The sequence below is a fragment of the Prionailurus viverrinus genome, chromosome B4 (assembly GCF_022837055.1).
Source record: "Prionailurus viverrinus isolate Anna chromosome B4, UM_Priviv_1.0, whole genome shotgun sequence".
NCBI classification, from domain to species: domain Eukaryota; kingdom Metazoa; phylum Chordata; class Mammalia; order Carnivora; family Felidae; genus Prionailurus; species Prionailurus viverrinus.
The window spans coordinates 129514548-129538537 of record NC_062567.1 but is presented as its reverse complement, the minus strand read 5'-3'; the positions used below and the strand labels follow the sequence as shown (position 1 = coordinate 129538537).

The following is a 23990-nucleotide window of genomic DNA, read 5'->3' as shown; positions in this document are numbered from 1 at the left end:
ATTGAGCGCAGCCACCGGAGCTGGTGCTTCTCAGTTTGTTGAGGCTTGGAGAGCGTATAAAGAATTCTTAGTTGACTAGACCTGTGGTTTTGTTTTATAGGTGTCGAGATCTGTATAGCTACTCCTGGACGCCTGATAGATTTCCTCGAGTCAGGAAAGACAAATCTTCGCCGATGTACTTACCTTGTATTGGATGAGGCCGACCGGATGCTTGATATGGGCTTTGAACCTCAGATCCGCAAAATTGTTGACCAAATCAGGGTGTGTGAAGCTGATGGTCTGCCGTCTTTATGCCTAGTGCCTGTTGCAATCCTTAGCCTAAAAGAAAGCTTTTTCTTTTCCTGGTAGCCTGATAGGCAGACACTGATGTGGAGCGCAACCTGGCCAAAAGAAGTAAGACAGCTTGCAGAGGATTTCCTTCGTGATTACACCCAGATCAACGTGGGCAATCTGGAGTTGAGTGCCAACCACAACATCCTCCAGATTGTGGATGTCTGCATGGAAAGTGAAAAAGACCACAAGTAAGCGAGATTTGACTGTTTGGGTGCTATTAATCCTTTCCTAATTATCCTCCAAAATTAAAGCATTTGAGAAGCCTGACATTTTTTGAGGCCCCAAAACATCAAAAGCATTACTAGCTTTCTTTGTATCATTCATCAGAGCACTGTCGTTAGAAGCAAGGATTCCGGATCCTTAGTTGCGATAGTTACCAGCTGTATAGAACATAACGTGAAAAAGAAGTACCGTAGTTTTGGGGAGTTACGTTGTAGACCTCCCTTCTACGTAGTGTATGGGGAGGCCTTCTCTGAATGACTGCATTTTTGCTCGTCTTGTTTTCAGGTTGATCCAACTCATGGAGGAAATAATGGCTGAAAAGGAAAATAAGACAATAATATTTGTAGAGACCAAGAGACGCTGTGATGACCTCACTCGAAGGATGCGCAGAGATGGGTGAGTGCAGCGCTGAGGTAATTAGCCTCAGGTTTTATATTTATAGTTCCGTAGGAATTTTTAAAGTTTAGATTTCCTCTTTTTTAAAGATTTTTGAAATACTGGTTACTTTTCCTCTGACAGTTGGCCAGCTATGTGTATCCATGGAGACAAGAGTCAACCGGAAAGAGATTGGGTGCTTAATGGTGAGTTCAGAACTAAATATTGTCCGTACTGTTTCCGAGATGGGCACGCTTTCTGTAAAGGACCAGGTAGTAAAGATTTTCTGCTTTGCAGACTCTATGGGGGTTTGTGTCATAGTCGTTCAGGTCTTATGTTACAGCAAAAAGATGGTCAAGAACCACATGAAAAAAAATGGTCTGGCTGCGTTGCAGTAAAAGTAAAAATAGATATTGCCAGATTTGATCCATAGGCCAGCGTTTGCCAAACTCTGCTCTTGTTTATTGAATATTAGGGGCATTTTTGCATATCTCTACTGTCCTTTAAAGTCAATAATGCGGGCTGTTTACACTTTTTCATAACTTACACCACATTTTCTTTCATAAGGTCTTTTTTTTTTTTTTTTTTTTTTAAGCTTATTTTGAGAGAGTGAGAACGCCAGCAGGGAAGAGGGAAAGAGAGGGGGAGAGAGTGTGGGGCTCGAACTCACTGTGAGATCATGACCTGAGGCAAAACCAAGAGTTGGACACTTAACTGACTGAGCCACCCAGGCGCCCCTAAGGTCTTATCTTTAAAATACATACGTTTGGGGTGCCTGGGTGGCGCAGTCGGTTAAGCGTCCGACTTCAGCCAGGTCACGATCTCGCGGCCCGTGAGTTCGAGCCCCGCGTCAGGCTCTGGGCTGATGGCTCGGAGCCTGGAGCCTGCTTCCGATTCTGTGTCTCCCTCTCTCTCTGCCCCTCCCCCCGTTCATGCTCTCTCTCTGTCCCAAAAATAAATAAAAATGTTGGAAAAAAAATAAATAAAATAAAATAAAATACATACGTTCACCAGCCTGTAAAGTTCCCCAAACCCTGTACTTCTGGAATTTTTATGAAGGCTTTATAACATAGGCCTAATTGATTATTAACTCGATCTCCATCCTCTCCTCTGAGGATGAGGGGTAGGGCTGAAAGTTCCAAGCTCTTATAATCATGGCTTGGTCTTCCTGGTGACCAGCCCCCATCCTGAAGTTTTCCAGGATTCCACCAAGCATTGCCTCAGCACAAAAGATACTTCCGTCACCCAGGATCCTCCGAGAGACTTGGGGTCTGTGTGTCAGGACCTAAGGTCAAAGACTAAGAATAAAAGACTCTCCTAGCATTTCTGTTTACAAGCGGTTTAGGAGCTGAGTGCCAGGAGTTGGGGGCAGAGACGAATACACATATTTTCTGTTATTTCACAGAGGAAAGTAGGGTGCCTCCTTTCATTTCACGTCTTTCAAAGTTGTTTCCTTCTCCTGCCCCTTACTTTTGGTTTTATTTCATGTGAAAGGTAACTTCAGTGTCATAATTTAAGGGCAAAAAATTCTAGCTCATTTAAATTTTGTTACAAATTGCTGTTACAATTTGTTACAAACATAGTTTTAACAGTCCTTTTCAGTAGAGGTAGCTTTTGGTCTGTTGCCTCTCTGCTAAAAGTGAGGAGAGTGAAGATTTTCAAAGAATCACTGTTTTCCTTTGAATTTAAAAGAGCTTGGCATGTTCTTGACACCATCACTTGAAATTTAACATGGTACAGTGAAAAGGCCAGATAGCTAGGAATGTGTGTGTGGTCATTTTTAAAGATAATCATTTGGCCTTGATTGTATAACTTGGCTTTCGTGGTACTATTCTTGTTTTGCAGAGTTCCGTTCAGGAAAGGCTCCCATCCTCATTGCCACAGATGTAGCCTCCCGTGGGCTAGGTTTGTATAGATAGGCGTCTCTGTCAATGGTATATGTATCTTTTGGTTTAAAGATTTCTTTGTCATTTCAAATTAGAGTCGTGTATACATGTGTTTAGATAAATATCTGAAAGAGAAGAACACAAAGTGTGATAATTTCCCTTCCCCCCACAACTTTTTTTAACCTTGGTGTTTTTTGTTTTTTGTTTTCTTTTATTTTCAAAGTCTCTTCCTGCTCCTGACAAACAGGCTTTGGTCTGCAGCAAGGCCTAGGCATGACTATTCAAATGGTTAGAGGGGACAGGAGACATTCAGTTGAACAGCTCAGCTTTTTCCTGGTTTTATTCTGTTTTCTGGCTGGCTAGGATGAGTCTGATTGAACCTAACTTATTAGAAGCTAGTTTCGGCAGATACTCCCCTCCCCTCCCCTCCTCTCTCTCTCTCGTGCTCTCTCTCTCTCTCTCTCTCTCTCTCTCCCTCTCTCTCCCTCTCTCTCTCTCCCCCTCTCTCCCCCTCTCCCCCCCCCATTTCCCTCTCCCTCCTCCTCCCCCGCCCCTCTCCCTCTCTCCCCCCCGTATATGCATATACATATGTGGAGTTCCGATTCCATGAATGCTAACATAATCTTGGTATTTAATGAGTCCATAAATATGTTATCATTCAGTAATTAAATCTGCATTGCCCAATTTTATTTACTGAAGTAAGATAATTGTGTACGCTCAGTTGTCCCCTCCTCCCACCTATGCTCCTATCATCAATGTGCTGTCTTCCAATTTAAGAACTTAACTTGAAGCTCATGTTCTTTTGGAGGTTTCCACCCATTATGATTTAAATTTATAGAACTATTTTGTGGTACTTGATCCCATTATTTTCTGAGGTACACAGGTACATCTCGAAATTTTTATATTAAAAAAGATGACATTATGTCTGTCACAAAGATATTTTTAAATTACTGACAGGTGTTTAATTTCTTGCCCAGTAAGGTGAGAAGTACCATATTCCCTTGTAATGCGTAGCGTAAAGAGAAAGTGTTCAACCGGAATACAAGAGAATGAAGGCTTTTTATACATTGCATTCATCATTCCCTCCTTCAGAGGTGGTGGCCTGCAGCCATGACTGAAAATTGTCTCTGCCCTCAGAGGTCATGTCTGGATCTGTGCGGTTAGAACTTGGGCCTGTTGGGAGAAGAGGCTGAGGCCTGAAAGCAGTTTACACAAAAGCTTTCAGTGATGGTGGTTTTTAAACAGGCTTGCTATGTGCTGGTAGCTTCTTTGTGCATCTTGCCTAGACAATTAAAAATACTTCCTCCCTTTCCCCTTGCATTTCTAAACCAATATCAATTGGCTACCATTAGAATAACTTAGACTCTTCATCCCACCCCCACTCATCCAAGTGTGAGGGGAGAGGGAAGGTACCTGAGTCTGTTTCTTGTTACTCAGCATCAGTGCTTGTTTTGGGCCCCTTTGTTTGCTGCCTTGTAAAAATCAAAAGGAGGGGGAAAACCCACCAAAATGGCAGAATGCTGACCAAGGTCCTACAAGATCCTGGAAAGTGAAGGCTTCTACCTCATAGACAGGGGTGCAATTTTCAGCTGAGTCACCAGGCCTTTTTTCACTTCCTGTCCAGCGATGGCCTCTTAAATGTTCCCTTCAGGTAAGTTCTTCAATTCCCATAGTTTTATGATAGTCGTCCTCAGGAAACCACTATTCCCTTTGCACTGGGATATTTTTAATTTTTCTTTTTCTTTTTTTTTCGTTTAAACTACACGCTGTTAAACTAAAAGTATTGAATTGATTTTGTTTTGTTTTTTAACAGAAGCTTTGATATCAGCTGCAGATCACTCAGTACATGGCCGAGGCAAATCTACATTGGCCCGAAGCAGCTCTAGATGAGCCTGTTGGCTAGTCTCAGTCCCTCCCAATTAGTGATTGGGAGGGGTTTGTCAGACAAAAAGTTGTTATCCCGGGCAGCTGGCCAAAACATTAACTTTTCAGTGTCTTACCCTGCTACAGCATCTCCTCTAAAGGCAGCAAGATCATATTGTGGCAGTGCGCAGATCAGATCAGGGCAGGCCTGACTGGAGAAAACCAAATTCTGCGCTTGCCCTTTGGTGCCCTCAGCCAGCTCTGTGTGCACACACACAGGACCCCTTTCTAGGGTGAAGAACTTGCAACATGTCCGTCCCCTATCGAACCCCTCCAGAAATACTCCCGACTAAAAGTTTCTGAACGGTTGACTCCAGTCCCCAGTGCTTTCTGCTAGGAAAGCACACGACTGTGCCTCCAGTGCAGTAATTCAACTTGCTCTGCTGCCCACGGTCCTACACCGTGGGATTGACTCTGAGGAGCATTACCATAGGTCTGAAGATGTGGTCCTGGAGCGTAATTTCCCAGCCCTTCAGCCCACATCCATCCTAGCCCTGGCAATTTTTATTTTTCCTTTGTTGCATCAACGACCCTAGCCGGAGACTCACGCTGCCCCCTGTGATAACTGCCTTCTCGTCTTTCTGGTGTGATTTCAGGACTTTAGGGGTCAGTAAAGACTGAGGAGCCTTTATCGTAATAAGAAACAGACCTAATGCCCCTTTCTTCACAGGCCCTTTAACAACAGCTGAATTTTTTTTTTTTTTTTTTAATCATCTCCCCTTTCCCCTGAAATTGATCCAGTCTGGGCAATAGATGCAGTCTGACCCTTTGGATGTAACTTACATTTTTTAATTAATTATTTTTTTCTACAATCACCCCAATTATCCTTGGGGGAGGCGTTGGAGGACCTGAAATTTTTACCCGAACCCAGGTTCTCCGGCGCTTGGCAACCAAATGGGGCTACAGAGAAGCATCTAAGCCAGTTCACAGAGCGAGCGTGTGTGGGGACTTCTCACTGCCACGGACCCTTGATGCATGCTCCCCGCGCTCCAGTGGTCCCGTGTCAGAAGGCGGAGTTTTCGAAAGGAGGCCGCCAAAAATAAAAGGCAAAGAGACGGGATCGGCTGCAGCGGTTTCCCAAAGGAGGAGGGAGTGTGCATCGGTCTGGTAACAAACAGAGAATGTTTTTTAATTATTTATATCACAAAAATCTGTGTTTTATCTAGGATATTTTCTGAATATTCTTTGTAAAATGCAGATTTTTTTCCACAAAACATTAGGATTCTTTGTTATATTAGACTTGTTTGTTTAAGTAGGTGAAAATCTACATTTAGCTGAAAGCATTACACTAACATTTACATACTTGAAGCATTAGGAGGTTATTCAACCCAATTCCCAGCAGTGGATAGAACATTAAACTTGTGTCTCAAGGTTTCATGGTTTTTCCCACCCTCTTTGGCTATTTTAATTTCCCAGGTTATGTAGACAATCTTTGACAATTGAAGCAAGTACTGAGTTGAAATAACCTTGAGTTGAGCAAAAAAACCTCATTTGGCAGAGCTGGGCTTGGTAGTACAGTGAAATTTTAGTGTAATGTGCTCTTGTGGTAATTGAATGGGGAAAGATAATTCGGATATTTCTGCAAAGGAAAATAGGTGCGTACTGTACTTTGGCTCTGATCAGTTTTTTAAATAACGAGAGCAAAAATTCTTTTAATCTATTCTGATTGAGTCTCCTTGAAAATGTAGTAAAGTATATATGAAGTTTCTTTTTTCATTTTGCTCTGTGACTGGTTTAAAGGTAAGTTTGTTATATTACTGGTAGATTTTGCCAGGCTTCTCCCAACAGAGTAGAAGTAATTTGATCTTGCAGCTTATCGGTGGTACCGCTTTTTTTCTACATTTCCGGTTTTGAAAAGGAGCTGGAATTCGATACAACTCCTGCCAGTACGTTGGTTAAAATAAAGAGGCAAGAGTTCGGGTGGTTGAATGGGATTCCATTAGGATTTCATAGCTGATAAAGATGCCGCTTCCTGTGCATGTCCCAAGAATCAGTAATCCTCTTTTACTCTGTTGGGATGAGTCTTTTTTTGTTCCTGTTCAGAGTGGTTACTAACTTGATCTTCTTTCCTCTTGCTGTCATCTGCATTCGTGCTTCCCACCTGTTGTTGGCATGTCCTTTACCTTCTCTTTCCCTGCCACATCAACCTACACACCGATTCGTCGTTGGCCTCGAAGATGTGGAAGATGTCAAGTTTGTGATCAACTATGACTATCCAAACAGCTCTGAGGATTATGTGCACCGTATTGGCCGAACAGCCCGTAGCACCAACAAGGGCACTGCCTACACCTTCTTCACCCCAGGGAACCTAAAGCAGGCCAGAGAGCTGATCAAAGTGCTGGAAGAGGCTAATCAGGCTATCAATCCAAAACTGATGCAGCTGGTGGACCACAGAGGAGGCGGCGGAGGAGGGGGTAAGGGTAAGTCCTGGAGTTTTCCAGGTACTGCCAAGGTATCTTTTTGGGCTCATTGGGCCTTTTTTTGGTTTGTTTAAGTCCTGTGAAGACTTTTAAGCGTTACTGAATAACAGAGGATAGTGATTAATAGGTTTTCATAATTGTTTCTAAGTAAGACCATGTGATTGGGGGGGGGGGGGGCGGCTGTCATGTTTGGCCTCCTAGCAGCATGGTATTTCCATAGACAGTAATATAAAACTGACTTTTGTGTTGTGAAGTATATGGTGCATGTTCAAAATTAAGGTGAATTACGGTTATTTTTAATACCTTCAAAAACTTTAGTGTATTAGGCTTTCAGTTTCTCATGTGAAGAGATCAGTAATTTTATATCGTTTTGTGGCAGTAGAAACAGGTACAGTTAACGAATATAAAAATTGGATAGTTCTGGGACACCTGCGTGACTCAGTTGGTTAAGCATCCCAACTCTTGATCTCAGCTCGGGTCTTGATCTCAGGGGCATGAGGTCGAGCTCCGCCTTGGGCTCCTCACTAGGCATGAAGCCTACTTAAAAAAAAAATTGGATAGTTGCAAAATAGGCTAGGGTCATAGCTTCTGAACTACTATTTTGGTATTCTTTTGTCCCAAACTTAACTGCATGCTGAAGCTCTGTGTCTGAATTACCTGAACGGTTTTTAAAATACAAGGTTTTTTGGTTTATTTGTAAGTGGGTTTGGAATTGAGCCTAGGAACTTCAAGTTTGTGAGATAACTTTGACGCAGCTAGGCCCACGGAGCAACGCACGAGCTGGTGTGCGCTAGTAGACGGTCCTCGTAGGGTCATACCAACTTGGCTGCTTATTATCTTTTTGTTTTTAATGTTTATTTATTTTTGAAGGAGAGACAGAGCGTGAGCAGGGGTGGGGCAGAGAGAGGGAGAAACAGAATCTGAAGCACGCTCCAGGAGCTGAGCTGTCAGCACAGAGCCCAGTGCAGGACTTAAACTCACGAGCTGTGAGATCATGACCTGAGTCCAAGTCAGACGCTTAACTGACTGAGCCACCCAGGCGCCCCACTGTCTTTTTATTTTTAATCTATGGTAAGTCACCTCAACTTCTTTACCATTGTTGCTACATTTGTAAGATTGTGTCTCTTAATCCTCAAAGAAAAGGATTTACAATGGTGAGAAGTTGAATGTCTTTTCGTGTTTACCATTCTTCTGAATATGTCCTATTAAAGAATCAAATGATGGGTATATTTTAAAGTAACGGATTTGGAGGCTGGCCTGGGTAAAAATCAGATCAAGAAAGAACGTTGACTGCTTTTGTACCTGGTAGAAGTTTTTACACGTGGTCGTGTGTGGACTGTATTTCTGGCATTAAAAACTCCTCGTGTCCTCCCATCAGGAGGTCGTTCTCGATACCGGACCACTTCTTCTGCCAACAATCCCAATCTGATGTATCAGGATGAGTGTGACCGGAGGCTTCGAGGAGTCAAGGATGGTGGCCGGAGAGACTCTGCGAGCTATCGGGATCGTAGTGAAACCGATAGAGCCGGTTATGCTAACGGCAGTGGCTATGGAAGTCCAAATTCTGCCTTTGGAGCGCAAGCAGGCCAATACACCTATGGTCAAGGCACCTATGGGGCAGCTGCTTATGGCACCAGTGGCTATACAGCCCAGGAATATGGCGCTGGCACTTACGGGGCTGGTAGCACCACCTCAACTGGGAGAAGTTCACAGAGCTCTAGCCAGCAGTTTAGTGGGATAGGCCGGTCTGGGCAGCAGCCACAGCCACTGATGTCACAACAGTTCGCACAGCCTCCGGGAGCTACCAATATGATAGGTTACATGGGGCAGACGGCCTATCAATACCCCCCTCCCCCTCCTCCCCCTCCCCCTTCACGTAAATGAAACCACTCGAGTGGTAGTGACTTGCGCAGACTTAACTACATTTAAAGGAACGCTGTCTTTCCCTTTTATTTCTCTTCCCCTTTTCTTTCTTTTTTTTATTTTCCCCCCAACCATTGTGATTTGTCTTTCATGCAGATTAGTTAGAATTCACTGCCAGGTTTCTTCTGTCCGCCAAAATGATCCAGTCTGAAATAACAGATTTTGTAAAAACATATATACAGCCGACTGGAAGAGATTCTTTTTTTTTCTTTTTTTTTTTTTTCCCCCCCAACTTCTTGCATGTTGAGGATACTTGAGCTATTTTTCATCTTAAAAGAAAAAGTAAGGTATTAGGCCCTTTTGTGGGAGCCCATTTTTGTTGTCCTGAGTTGGGGGTAGGGGGGGAGGGTAGAGGGTTGAATTCTGCAGAAGAAGGTGGCATCTGTGCTTTAGATTGCTCTCATTACTGGGTTAGAAAACCAGGAGGGAATTCCCTGCACATTCTGTAATACTTTTTAATGTTCCTTGAGCCTGATGAGTATTTAAGACAATGCACTGGCCATTGTCATTTTGGCTGATTGCTCGTTAAGTGCATTTGACAGTTAAAAAAATTCCTAATTGGTTTTGTCTCCCTTATATTCTGCCTTGCCCCTTCCCAATTACTGAAAAATAACCATTTTAGTAAGGTTAGACATTGAATTGCTGAGTCTGAGTTTCTTAAGTGTGTCTTTTAAAAACCCCAAGTGTTTATTGAAATGGTTAAACGTAGCATCTCGGCGCCTGGGTGGAAGCTGCCCGATTTTCTTCCCCACATAACCAGGGACCATCTGTGAAATTCATTTTCCAACTAGATAGTTGCTCGGGGCAGAATGAACGTAAATGCTCACTGAAAATTTATTAACCAGTTAAATAATTTAACCAGTTACATATGCGTTCACCTGCAGTGTAAAAACCACTTTTAATTATAAACAATATACTCGGTGGCAAAGTTTCTTTTTAAACTCCGTATCTGTAAAGCTAGAATAAAAGCAACTCTTGCCAGCTACTCTGCCCTTTCGGCCAAATTCTCTTGAATAAAGAACCTTCGGGGTCTGTTAAGAAAGAACTCTTAATTCTCTTCATACTCTTCTCTGCAGTGCTTTGTTGTAACAGCTTTGGGATGCACATTTTCTTCAGCATCCTTTTGCACTCAGCTTTTTACAGGTAGGTAGTGCTTAAGAGAAGTTACAGAGGACTAAAGCCTAAGTCCTTTCACTTTTCCTCCTTCCGAAGGTAGGTGAGTTTGTCCCCTTTAGAATGATACTGTTTAACTGAGACTTCCTGTAGCACGCGGGCCTAGAAAGAATTCTCTGCCCTTGTGGTCACCGTAACAGGACAGGGAAACCAGACAGCCCCAGAAACCTCTTCCATATCCAGTGTTGGACTATTAATTTTTTTATGCTATTGGTATCGTTCATTAACAATGTAGTTAAAGGGGGAAGGCTCCACTGCGTCCTTTGGCTAAGGCCTGAGGGTGCTTGCTGGTTTGTAATATCTAAATACTTGAGGTTCTTTTGTTTTTTTCTTTTCTTTTTAAAATTCTTCAGGGAGAGAGAAGGGATGGTTTCTGAGGGGTTCTGAAAAGTATGGTTGAATGTGCAACATACAGGTAGGTTGTCAGCATAAGCTGAAATCTGTGCATGTGAGAACTTTGACATGTCGTCTCCCCCCAGTCCCCCCACACTTTCTTCTTCCTTTACTTCTCATTTTTCCCCCCTTATAGAAGTTGAGGCCGAGGGAGGATGGTAGGCACAGGAAAACTTGGGCAGAACTGCTCTGTGCTTTCAAACCAAAGTGCCCCCCGCCACAGAAAAACTTTGTCCGAGCACTGACCAGTCCGTTGTAGACATTTCTTTCTACATCAGACTTGTGACTAGTTTTAAACGGAGGTGCCACTGTAAGGGGTGCCATTTACTCTCTCGCAGGTCTTAAAGGCTCCCTTGGTGGCGAAGGCCTCTGGGCCCGCAGGCGGCATTTGGTCTGCCACTCGCTTCCCTTTTTCCACCAGGGATATTGTGGTCATAAAGTCAAAATAACAGCATATCCCGAATCTCAAAAGCTATCGTGGCCTGAGCGCAGCTGAGATCGAGCAGAGTTTTTCCTAAATGGCTTTAGAGTAACTCTTCTGCCTCTGCGTCTGTCCCTCATAATTCAGGCTCTGCCTTTGCTTCAGAACATGAGCAGAAGAGTCCTCGTGTGAGGCTAGTTACTGCAGTCACGGTCGAAACTCATTTAGGGAAAGGATTTCAATATTAAGCTCTGGGGCTGCTTCTCCCCAGTTCCTCCCTAACCATTCGTTGTGTGGACTTCTCTCATCTAAAAGGTTGGTGGCTTTTGCTTGGGATCAGTGCTCTATTCATGTTCTTGCTGGTCTCTGAACACATTCCTGTCGCATTAAGACTTGAAAGATTTGTAGATGTGTGATGTTCAGGCACAGGATTCTAAGAGCTATGTTACTATTCTTAGTTTGTCAATTGTCCTTTTGATACCATCTTGTTTTCTTTTGTAGGTATAAATAAAACACTGTTGACAATAAGGTGTAAGCTTTTTATTGCTTAAAACTTCTCTGACCACAGGACAGCGGTGGTTGCCTTACGGTTTTTATTCGCTTCAAGACCAAGTTTGGGGCGTGTTGGGTTGAGTAGTAACCTTAGCACCTAAAAACGTGGACAGGAGGTGGGGTTGATGGGTCTTACTGGGAAGATCTGAATCCCAAAGCAACGAGGCAGGACACCTAGTAGGTTAAGGCTTCAGCATTGGTTTCCTCACTGATAGAATGGTCCTCATGGTAGCAGTACCCACCTAGGTTATTGCTTGGATGTAAGTACTCCGTGTGGAGCTGCCGTAGCCGTGGCAAGACGCAAGGCCATTTTCGAGCTGAGGCACACGACTACTGAAGTCTGGCCGAAGCCGATCCATTTGGCTTTGGTCTGGCTTTTGGAGGCGGGTTAGAAGTGAAGTGAAGTAACGACACTTCATCCCTGTGAGACCGTCAGCTTTGGATCCCTGCCTAAACTTGGTCTCCTGTCTGGGAAGTGAAAATCGCCACAGCAGCCTGCGTTTCTTGAAGTCTGGTCTTTGGGGGCCTTTGTCTTCTACACAGAGAGACATCTTTCCAGGTGGGACTGACTGTTCCTTAGTGGGAGGCTCACACTAGGGCCATAGAGAGCAAGGTTATTTCACCCGTATATGGGTTAAGCACCTAAGATTTCCTGATGTCCAGCTGACAGGCACCATGCTCGTATAATTGGCCTGGGTTTCTCACTGCAGCTATAATTCAAGGGAGAGATTGGTGGGAACGTCTTCTACGTAGATCAGTGCTCTGCTGAGATAGCCCCACTAAGCATTTTTCTGACTGACATTAGGCCTGAGTCCTGTAGAAGTCGTCCAGGAGACTATTTCAAAGAGTTTATTCTGTGTCCTCGTGAAGGCGTAGAACCATCTGTGGGGCCCTCAAATTGGCATTGGAAGACTTAACTTCTTTCCTTTAAGGACTAGGAGAAAATAGAGACGAAATGAGAATTCACCACACTGATAACTCCCTTTTAACTACATAACCTTAGGATCTCTAATGCCCAGTCCACAGTAGCTACATGTTACAGCCAAGGGGGAAGCTTCATCACGGATTACCTACAGACTCCCTCACCCCTACGCCCCACCTATGTTCCTGATCCCACTCTCCCTTAGGCCACAAATGCAGTTGGCCTCCACTTCGGTTTCACATCTATCCAGTTCCTCTCCGCTCAAGATGGCCCACCCACTGGTGGCCTCTTCCAACAACCACACCTGCCCCATAACAAGTCTCCCTGCTTCGGCCGCCCTTCACTCTGCCCAGCAGCTGCTGGCTCTGTAGATGAGCCCTCCGGTGGCTGCCCTGTGCGACGCAAAACCCATTATTACCCTCTGATCTCTCCAGGTTCATAGATTCTGAACACGCTAGCCTTTCTGTCCTTTAGCACACCAAGCTGGTTCCTGCCTTAGGGCTCCTGCACAAGCTATTCTTCTGGAATGTTCCTTGTATATCTTTCTAACAAGCATTCTGTCCGATGTCCTCTCACAGTCGACCTCTCTATGTATATCATGTGTGTCCGTGTCCTGGTCTGTAGTTCTTCATGGTGCTTGTTTCTTAACAACACTTGTTCGTCTCATCCCACTGAAACAAAAGCACCACGAGGGGCAGAGACTTGGAGCTATGTTCACTTCCCAAATTCCCTCAACTAGTCAACGGGTGACACCTGCCAGTGCCAGCAACACTGCTGTGGGCGCGCACCTACCTTTGGTCACATACAAGTAGAAGAAGTCACAGTAGAAGATGGTTTGTACTACTCCAGACACCACTGCAATTTGGTCGTAGAAGTTCTCAGTCTGGTACCGCCTGATCCAGTTAGCCAGGTAGAGTGCCCGGTACAGCCCGAGAAAGAACAGGTAGTGAGTAGTGATGGTCTCAGCCTCTCCGGTTTTGCTGATCATGAAAAGCTGGGGCAGGATGGCCACGGATTCCAGGTAGATCGAGAAAGTCCAGAGGATCTGAACCAAAGAGGGAAGAGGCCGGAGGAGGCTGATCAAGACCAAGAAGGGGGCCATCTCTTCACAAGAAGGTAATTACTAAAATGTTCACGGGACAGGATATAACGAAACAAAAAAGTTCCCGAAATGTAATCCGTTCCACCCCCTTTGCTCTGTAAGTAGGAAATATTTGAAAAGTTCCAAGTAAGCTGCTTTTTTTTCACATCACATGGACATTTTCAAACATAATTTTTTAATCGGAGAACTTTAGTGTATAAACTCGCCTTAACGGAGGCCATAGTTTCTCACAGTGCACGAGCATCGCAAGTTCATGTTTGTTGGTCCACAGCCCAGACTTCCTGAGTTACGTTCTCGGCCTGGACTGTGCTCAGGTGTCCACCTTTGGGACAGAAGTTCTCAATAACCATAAGTGGTGCTGTGATGCCTGCTCTGTTTATCCACAGGACTATTTGGATGCGCACGTTTCCAAATGGAGTCGTGTGAATAGCTTATTACCGATTTCTCAACAATATACGAGTGATGGTCACGGTTGTACCAAAACACAAGCCCAGACGTTACAAAAGATCAGCGGGAAGGATGTTCGGCAATGTGTTTACCCTTAGCAATTAGTATTCCGCGTCCCTTCACTTACCTCCAAGGGAGTGAAACTGTAGTTCTCAAGGAAGGAGAGACCAATGACAGGGACCAGAAGAAATTCCAGGCGGAACGTGTCATTCTCACTGTCAAATGTTTTCCGAAATTTCCCATAGATCATGTACACTGTGACGTAGGCACAGAGGAGAAAAACCACCTAACAAGGGAAAGAGCCACAGGGGAATCCATAATGAAGTCATTTCCCACTCTATTGGCTGGGCTTCCAAGCTACCTTGAGTTGGGACCAGCCTAACTAAAGGGCCAGTGCTCTTGCCCCAAGGGGGAAGAAGTGAAATGCGTACAATCTCTCCGGAGTCATTGCCCTTGATTCCGAAACTAATGACCCTTTTGTTAAGTAACTCCTTGCTTCTAATTAGGACCACTGGCACTAACCGTGTGAGGACCCAAAGGTGCCTGGGCATCTCCTTACTGGAGAGCCTCAGGCAGGAGATGGGGGGGGGGGGGAGGGTTGGTCTCTGTCGGGGGATTTAGCAGTGGCATTCCAGGGCTCTTAAATGTCAAATTCCTAGATCTGCATCAGTGACCTGTGAGCATTCTTCCACTAGAACTAACGTCCTTTGAATCATTTGGTCATTGCTCCTGCGGAAAAGCACTCTCTTTAAAAAAAAAATTTTTTTTTAACATTTACTTTTCAGAGAGAGAGAGAGCACAAGCAGGAGACGGGCAGAGAGAGACGGAGACACAGAATCTGAAGCAGGCTGCAGGCTCTGAGCTGTCAGCACAGAGCCCGACGTGAGGCTCGAACTCACAGACCGCGAGATCATGACCTGAGCCAAAGTCAGACACTTACCGATTGAGCCACCTGGGCACTGCTCTTTTTTTTTTTATTTTGAAAGAGAGAGAGAGAGCAAGCGGAGGATGGGCAGAGAAGAGAGGGAGACAGAATCCCAAGCAGGTGCTACACTGTCAGTGCAGAACCCGATGCAGGGCTCAAACTCACGAACCGTGAGATCATGACCTGAGCCGAAGTCAAGAGTCAGACGCTTAACTGGCTGAGCCACCCAAGCGCCCCAGAAAAGCTCTAATTGCAGTAGCCGTCCTCCAGCATGTGACGTTATGGTTTGGCCTCTAACTTTCTAGGCCAGAGGTTCTCCACTTTGTGCATCAGAATCACATAAGTAGCCACCTTTTTTCCCCTCCTGCCCCCAGAGTTACTGATTTAGTAGGTCTGAGTAGGCCTGTTGTATTTCTAGCAGGTTCCTATGTGATGCTGATGCTGTTGGTCCAGGAACTCACTGGCCTAGAGAACTCCTATGTGAACTTCAAAACTCAGTTTCTCACCAGAATGAGGCAAATACACTTGGTGTCACCATAGCTCCATGGGAACATATACGATGTCCCCCATAATCACATGCTCTGGAAATGTCTGTGTACCTGGTCTCTTTCCCCCATTTTCTGTAAGCGGGTCCTAACTGTCCTGTCCACCTCTGAACACCCAGCCCCTAACTCAGGGCCCGGCACAAAACATCCCAGAATGAATGAATGAATCAATGAAGTGGTGATCACTTCCTCACTTCACCAATGCAGAAACTGGCCTGTCTGAGGTTTCTACAACTAACTCATGCTGCCACGCCAAGCGCTGGGTCCTCAGCCCCTCCCAGGACCGTTCAAGTCCGACCCTCAGGCAGAAAAATGAACCGAGCAGGTGGTGGTTGCTATTTCCGTGTTGAATTTAAGCAGACTCTGATTTCAGGACCTCAGACAAGTTCACACAGTTCGACGCCCCACAGGCAACAACATCTTCCATTCCAGCAAGATGCCTGGAATCCCAAAGTCACATCCCTGATGTGGAGGAGAAAGTACCTTCTGGGTGCTAGGCGCTTTACCTAAATCATCTCATACGGTCTTCACAATAGCCCTGCGAGATGGGTAGAGTTCCCCATTATGTAGCCTTCCTTCCTTAAAAAGGGAACTGTTAGTGGGGCGCCTGGGTGGCTCAGTTAAGCATCCAACTCTTGATCGCAGCTCGGGTCATGAGCTCACAGTTCATGAGATCGAGGCCTGCATCGGGCTCCGCGCCGGGAGTGTGGAGCCTGCCTGGGATGTTCTCTCTCTGTCCCTCCCCTGCTCATGATTGCTTGTGCTCGCTCAGAAATAAACTTTAGGAAAAAAAAAATGGAACTATTAGATGATGTGCCCAACTGAAAACTACATTTCTCAGCCTCCTTTGCAGATAAGGATGGTCAGTGACGCGCAGTCACTGGCTAGGGTTAGGGAAAGCTCTTTACAAAGGGCTTACCCAGATGGCAGGTACACTGTTGCTCTTTTTTCCTTTCCTCTTCCTTCCTGCCCAGAATGTGATGTGATGGTAGGAGCCCTGGCATCAATTTTGTGACCCTGAGGCAACCTTGAGGCTAAATGCCACATTAGGACTTGCTATCTAACTTGCAGGGCCTCTTTAAAAATTAAAAATTTCAAGGGGTGCCTGGGTGGCCCAGTTGGTTGAGCATCTGGCTTCGGCTCAGGTCATGATCTCACAGTTCGTGGGTTTGAGCCCCACGTCGGGGTCTGTGCTGACAGCTCAGGGCCTGGAGCCTGCTTTGGATTCTGTGTCTCCCTCTCTCTCTGCCCCTCCGCTGCTTGCATGCTATCTCTCAAAATAAATACACTTAAACAAACAAAGGAGCTGCCATCCCAGCCCTGGATGGCCCACGTCCAGATTCCACATTATGAGTAAAGAAAAAATAAACCTTCATCTTACTAAAATCACTCTTATTTTATTTTTAATTTAGTTTTAACGTCTTTATTTATTCTTGAGACAGAGACAGAGCATGAATGGGGGAGGGTCAGAGAGAGAGGGACACACAGAATCTGAAACAGGCTCCAGGCTCTGAGCTGTCAGCACAGAGCCCGACGCGGGGCTCGAACTCATGGACTGTGAGATCATGACCCGAGCCCAAGTCAGACGCTTAACCGCTTAACCGACTGAGCCACCCAGGTGACCCTACTGGGACCACTCTTCTGTTAAGTCTCTGTTACCAGCATCCAAGCAGGAACATTCCACTTCCCTCTGAAACCCGGCCTCCTTCCACTAACCTGTGTTGCCTTAAAGAGTTAAGATGGCTGAGGGAGATGTTCCTGGCCGCTCGCTCAGTCGGTGGACTGCGTGACTCTCGATCTGGGGGTCGCGAGTGCAAGCCCCACGTTGGGTGCGGAGTTTAAAAAGACGTGGGATGGCTAATTTGCAAAAACTCACCCCAACGTAACCTCCAACGGTTGTGGCCCGGGGCCCAAGATGTCAGAATAGGACCGAGACATTCTCAGTTTCCCCTGTGAAACGGGACCATGCTTCAAAGCAACAGTTTCCCATCACAAAGTTAAGTCCAAGTTAACCTGCGCCCTCCCCCAGCCCTCGGCGGCAGAGCCCCTGCCTGTCCCCTGAATACAGCAGGCTTGGTCCCACCTGGGTGGTTTCTGAACCAGCTCTTCTCTCTGCTTGGAACGCTCTTCCTCTGATCGCCTCGTGGCTGGTTCCTTGTGTCACACAGACCTTGGCTTACGTGTCACCTCCTCAGAGAGGCCCCTCCTGGTCACACCCCCTGAACACTTTCCTGTTCCTTCTCTATCACGTAGCCCAGGTATTAAAACTTCTTTTATTATAACCAAAGGAGGGGCGCCTGGGGGGGGGGGGGGCTCAGTCGGTGAAGCATCTGACTTCAGCTCCGGTCACGATCTCGCGGTCCGTGGGTTCCAGCCCCGCGTCGGGCTCTGTGCTGACAGCTCGGAGCCTGGCGCCTGCTTCGGGTTCTGTGTCTCCTGCTCTCTGTGCCCCCTCCCCCGCTTGCACTCTGTCTCTCAAAATAAATAAACATTAAAAAACAGAATGAAAGCCAAGGTCACCCTATCTTAATAATATCTGCATAACCTCACCCCTAACCAAAGTTTTGCTGGCCGTTTTATTATCTGTCTCCCCAGTGAGAATGTAGGTTCCGTGAGAACAGGAGCCTCACGGGTCTTCTTCAAGTACCTGGCTCCCAGGAGGTGCTCAAGAAATATGGGTGTTTGTCAAATGCGTGTCGGATGAATAACCTCTCTGCAAGATCAGGGTACCAGGTTTGATTTCTGGCTCATTTTTGGGAACCGGCATAATAAAGCGACCCTTTATCGAATATTTGATATACGATAGCTATGGTGTATTTGCATTTATTACCTCATTTCGTGTTCACAACAGAACCCGCCGAGGCGAGTACTGGCACTGTCTTCAGTCTGAAGATGAAGTGCCCAGGGCCCAGGGCCTCGCCCAAGCCCAGGGCCCCCAGCGGCTGTCAACACAGTCAGGATTCCCATCCATCCAGGTCTGCCCGGCTCCACAGCCCGTGTTCCCGAGCGCACGGTCTCGGTCTGCGGGGCTCAGGGGACCTTGCCACCACAGCCACCTCCCTCCCCTCCTCCCCCCCACTGCCCTCACCTTCATCACTGTGTTGTAGACGGAGATGAAGTTGGTGAACAGGTCCAGGTACCTGGTGGTGAAGACGAGAGCAAAAAGGATCTGGCTCTTCCCAGAGATGCCTGTAGCCAAACGAGAAGAGGGGAAAGTGAGACCCGGACTCCTAGGCCCCACGACACTCAAGAAGCCTAGTGCCCGGGGTCGCCCCGGCGGGGGGGGGTGCTCCGTCCTGTAAGCGTCCGACTCTTGACCTCAGCTCAGGTCTCGATCTCAGGGATCCCGGTGTCCCTGCGTGTGCCTGCCCGGATTTCAGCTCTGGAGAGGGTGTGTGTAGTGGTGGGGGTAGGGGGGTCCGGGCTTTGCTTCGCATCACCCTCACACTTCCACTGAGTCCCCAAAGTTCTGCCTTTTAGACGGCAACTCACTGAGAGTTGATTCATCAGGGAGTTGATTCATCACGGAGACCAGAGCGGGCAGAGGAAGAAGCAGGGCCAGAGGACCATCCTATTTTATTTTCCACATTTTAAACATTCAAAACGCGGGGCGCCCGGGTGGCTCAGTCGGTGAAGCGTCCGACTTCGGCTCGGGTCATGATCTCATGGTGCGTGGGTTCGGGCCCCGCGTCGGGCTCTGGGCTGACAGCTCGGAGCCCGGAACCTGCTTTGGATTCTGTCTCTCCCGCTCTCTCTCTCTGCCCCTCCCCCACTCATGCTCTGTTTCTCTCTGTCTCAAAAATAAACATAAGAAATTTTTAAAAAGAAAGTCAATTAAGAAAACAAAGATTCGGGGCGCCTGGGTGGCGCAGACGGTTAAGCATCCGACTTCAGCCAGGTCACGATCTCGCGGTCCGTGGGTTCGAGCCCCGCATCGGGCTCTGGGCTGATGGCTCAGAGCCTGGAGCCTGTTTCTGATTCTGTGTCTCCCTCTCTCTCTGCCCCTCCCCCGTTCATGCTCTGTCTCTCCCTGTCCCAAAAAAAAAAAAAAAAAAAAAAAAAAAAGTTGAAAAGAAGTGTCCCACATATGTTTAAAAAAAAAAAAGAGGGGCGCCTGGGTGGCGCAGTCGGTTAAGCGTCCGACTTCAGCCAGGTCACGATCTCGCGGTCCGGGAGTTCAAGCCCCGCGTCGGGCTCTGGGCTGATGGCTCAGAGCCTGGAGCCTGTTTCTGATTCTGTGTCTCCCTCTCTCTCTGCCCCTCCCCCGTTCATGCTCTGTCTCTCTCTCTCCCAAAAATAAATAAACGTTGAAAAAAAAAAAAATTATAAAAAAAAAAAAAAGAAAAAAAAAAGAAAACAAAGATTCAAAATGCTTTTTTTTTTTCAGCAATAAAAGGAGTAACTATTTTTGCTCTTTGTACAACAAAAAGCAGCTGGTCATAAAGACAGTGCAGAGGGTTCCCATATACCCGTCACCCAGCTTCCTCCCGCAGAACATTTACCAAAACTAAGACATTCACCCTCGTATGGCACTATCGACCGAACGCCAGGCTTCAGTCAGGTTTCACCCATTTTCCCACTGACACCCTCCTCCTGTCCCGCGAGCCAATCCAGGGATCGATGCTGCATTTAGCGGCCACGTTCCTTAGTCGCCCTTCAGCCACTTCTGCTATGTCACCGAGGTGGGGGAGGCAAGGACAGTCTGGACACCTCACCAAACCATCCCCATCGACGCTGCCCGCGTGTCTGATCCAAAGGTCAACTCACCCAACCTCCCCAGAGGCGGCTGAGGACTGCGTTCAGAACCACATCCTTCCCCGGGCTTCTGCGACTGTCCTCATGGCTAGCTCACCGCCCCTGGCCGCTCCCGTCCTCACCACCTAATCGTTGAGGGCTCCCCGGGCTTCTCCCTGGCCCCGTGCCGTCTCAGGGACGCCCCAGCTCCGGACTCTCCTCCGAGTTGTGACCCCTATATTCCAGCCTGACCAGACTCACCATCTCCCCGCGAGCCCTGCTCGTGTCTCCCCTCCTTCGAGAATGCCGCCACGGCCCCCTCCAAGCTCACGCCAGGAAAGCAAGAGCCATCCACCTCCACCGCCCCCACTCCCGTGCCCCTCGCCGGCCCAGCACCCTACCTCAGGGCTCCCACCCGTCTCCCCAAGTCCTTCCTTGCTGCCCCCCCCACCCCCATTCCACTTGCCAACCAACGGGCTATTTTTAAAATAAAATTCCACTTAGAGCCCTTAAGTGGCTCCCAAATGCCCTTTAAAATAGAGACTCATATCCTCCTCGTGGCTCCTGAGGTCCCGCCCAACCTTTCCTGGCGGCCTGCCTGGCCCCATATCTCATCACTGTCCCCCTCAGTCCCTCCCTCCAGTCACGATGATAACATCTGGGTTTTACTCTACGTGTAACCGAGTGACTGGGGACTTTGGCACCCAGAAGTGACATTACCTGATTAAGGGCCCGCTTCCTTCATACGCCTGAACTGTGCCTTATCTATTTCTCTGGTGCTGCACATTTTGGGGAGGGAGACAACTGCTGACGCCCCCCAACATTCTGGGGGGCACCGGACCCCTGTGCCGGCTTTCCTGCCAGTGTGGCGAGCCTGAGCCCCACACTCCTCATCTGTAGGATGAACACCCCCCCCCACGGGTGGGACAGCACTGACTTGAGGCCTATGCAGGATTCAGTGAGGGTGTGAGTGCCCCCTGGGGGGGTCTGGGACTTGGACTTGAGGCAATGGGGCTGGCTGTGGTGATGGAGCCCACTGCTGGGAGTGGGGCCTGGGGTCCAGGCGGCAATGCCGACCCGAGGCCAGCTCCGGGCCATGCCTGTGGCCACCCCATCTCACTGAGCCCTCCCAGAGGCCTCTCCAGGGAGGTCCTCGGTGCCACTTAGGAGGGTCCAGGAGGAGGCAACCCCGGCGGGGGACAGCTACCCTCCCGGCACATGGCCTTCCTCCCCCGCTCCCCTCTGCATCCTCAGCCTGCTGGGTTCCTGGGCTTCACTCACACCTCAGCGCTCCAGAGCCCCACAGTCAGGAGCACAAAGGTTTTCACGCTCCTTTGGAAGCAGTGACACATTTCCACCGAAGGGAGCCAGGCACAGAGACCTGGGACAAGGAAGGGAATGCGCCCCGGTACCTGGCCAGAGTCCCCCCCCCCCCGCCCCCTCACCCCGGGGATCCACTGAGCACACAGCAGCCCTCCTTCCATTTGACGGATGGCAAAACTGAGGCCCGAGGTGACACAGGGAGTCGGTGGCTGGGCGAGACCTAAGCCCCAGTCTCCTACCTTTTGGGGTGGGTCAGTGAGGGTCACACCAGGCTCCGCGTCTCGGGGCAGACGGGGCTGGCGTCCAGGCACCTCACCTCCTCAGATCCCAGCCAGGCGTGTGCCAATCGCGCAGCACACACACACACACACACACACACACACACACACGCTTCACCGCCCAGCTGCCCTTTTTCTTTCCCCGTAGCACTTAGCACCTCTAAGAAACCGTATCATTTACTTGGCTGCTACGACTGTTGCTGGCTGGCACGTCTCCACTGCTAGAAAGTCCCCTCCACCAGGCGCGGGGCCCAAGTTGTCGGTGTTCCGTCTGGGGGGCCAAGGGCCGGGCGGGGCAGCGTGGGTTGGGGAACAGCGCCCCCTCCCGGTCATGGTTGCTCACTCCCGCCTAGGGCCCTCCGTGGAAGTGCAGGGACAGGTCCGAGCTAGACTCCCCCCGCCCACACACACACACCGGAGCCCCTCGCAGGGCTCCTGCCTCACTTTCCCAAGTGGGAACTTGAGGGGCCCAGAGTGCCCATCTCTCCAGAGACTGGAAACCGGAATGGCCTGCAGGTCCAGGACCACACCCTCTTGTAATGCCTCTCTCGCCAGCACCCAGCCCCTCCTCCGTGGCCAGTACACGAGGGAGTGACCTGCTTCACGTCCCTTCCGAGCCCCCCTCCCCTGCTCCCCACACTTCCGCCGCTCCCCAGTCCAGACTCCCTAGCCTGACCGACAAGGCGCTTTCACATTTGGACCCCCCACCCCTCTGCCACTCATCTCCCTTGTGGACCTCCCCCACATCGGGCTGCTAGCTCTCCCTGGGACAATCCCTGTGGGCTTTGGCACCCCCAGCACCCTCCACACAGCACACCCTTCCTGGTGACAGCCCGCCCATCCTCCAGGACCCAGCACAGAGCTGCTCCCTCCACCAATACTTCAGGGGTCTGCTCTCTGCCTCCTCGGGCCCCCACTCCGCCTGCATTCATCTCTGTATCCCCTGACCCCAGTGCCAAGCACAGGGTGGGCCCCTCCAGGACACCAGCGGGGCAAAGATGGCTGCAGGAGGCCTGAGCAGCCTTTTTGACGCACGGGGTCCTTTTGGCCACCACCAGTCCCACCCTGAAACGTCTCCAAACCCCCCAGGGAGGGCAGCCAGACTGCTGGGCAAAAGGGGGACTTTTCCTGCCCTCCCGGGGCTTCTGCTACGGGGGCAGGTCCGGGCTTGCCAGGGCCCAGCCTGGTGTCCTTCCTGCCACATCACAGCCTCGTGTGCCACGCGCAGGCAGAGGAGGGAAGAGGGCCCAACCTGAGGGGATGTCTGGAAGGGGCCGTGGAGAGTGGTGGGGGGAGGAAAGAGAAGCCCTGAGAACTGGAGGCCAGTCCTGGGTGCAGACCCCCCCTCCACCTTCGGATCCCACTCTGGGCCTGAGTGAGGGTACACAGAGTCACAGGCCGCCAGCTCCTGAGAAGCAGAAAGAGCAAACTGTCCAACAAGCCAGACTAGCGGAAGCAAGAGGGTATCACCTCCTGCGCACCCCCTCCTCTTCCCACTGGCAGGGGTGGGGCAGGGGTAAATCACCCTCCCTCCAGAATCTCCGAGGGTCCTCCTTCTTTGATGGGGTGCACCTTTCCATGTTCTCTGGAAGCTGAGCTGTGCGAAGACAGTCTCAAGCACCCTCAGGCCGAAGTCCCCACCCTGAACGGAAATTCAGCAGCCCCCCACCCAGGGCTTGCAGGCAGGCGGCACCGGCTGGGGCCCGGGCGGCCCAGGCCCTCCCTCCCCCACCCCACCCCGTCGCACACCTCCGCCCGGGGCGACCCTCACCGGAGCAGCACTTGGACCTCCAGATCTTCCCCAGGAGCAAGATCATGGCCAGGAGGTGGCTCAGGTCGCCGAGGATCCGGAACACGTTCATGGTTCCCCGGGCGGGCGGCCCCCACCCCCGCCCCCGCACCGCGCGCGGCCAACTCCTGGGAAACTTTCTGGCGGGAGAGGCGGCTGCCACGTCCCCGGGCCGGACTCTGGGTCCCGCGCTCCGAGCCCCGCGCTCCCCGCCGGCGCCGCCGCCGCTCCGCCAGCGCACCCTCGGCCGGGCGGTGACGTGGCCAGGCCGGCAGCCGTGCCGGGCGAGCCAGGAAGCGCCGCC

General features: G+C 49.3%; 2 protein-coding genes across 4 annotated transcripts in view; one reads left to right on the top strand and one right to left on the bottom strand.

The window, feature by feature from the left end:
- The window catches only part of DDX17 (DEAD-box helicase 17), a 20699-nt gene extending 9102 nt beyond the window's left edge, over positions 1 to 11597 (top strand). For 2 of the 3 annotated variants that reach the window (XM_047865106.1, XM_047865108.1), the window contains exons 7-13: positions 101 to 261; positions 349 to 521; positions 841 to 951; positions 1075 to 1136; positions 2776 to 2835; positions 6917 to 7159; positions 8538 to 11597. In XM_047865106.1, coding sequence (XP_047721062.1) covers positions 101 to 261; positions 349 to 521; positions 841 to 951; positions 1075 to 1136; positions 2776 to 2835; positions 6917 to 7159; positions 8538 to 9043 — 1316 coding nt within the window. In that variant the 3' untranslated portion in view covers positions 9044 to 11597. The remainder of the gene's footprint in view (positions 1 to 100; positions 262 to 348; positions 522 to 840; positions 952 to 1074; positions 1137 to 2775; positions 2836 to 6916; positions 7160 to 8537) is intronic. The other variant, XM_047865107.1, reaches the window with a different exon arrangement.
- Positions 11595 to 23990, bottom strand: KDELR3 (KDEL endoplasmic reticulum protein retention receptor 3). Its single transcript, XM_047865109.1, has 5 exons — positions 23669 to 23990; positions 18651 to 18751; positions 14220 to 14378; positions 13336 to 13588; positions 11595 to 12555 (listed from the first exon to the last, which is right to left on the bottom strand). Exons 1-5 carry the CDS (start codon positions 23757 to 23759, stop codon positions 12515 to 12517), a joined length of 645 nt encoding a protein of 214 aa, XP_047721065.1. The 5' UTR covers positions 23760 to 23990; the 3' UTR covers positions 11595 to 12514.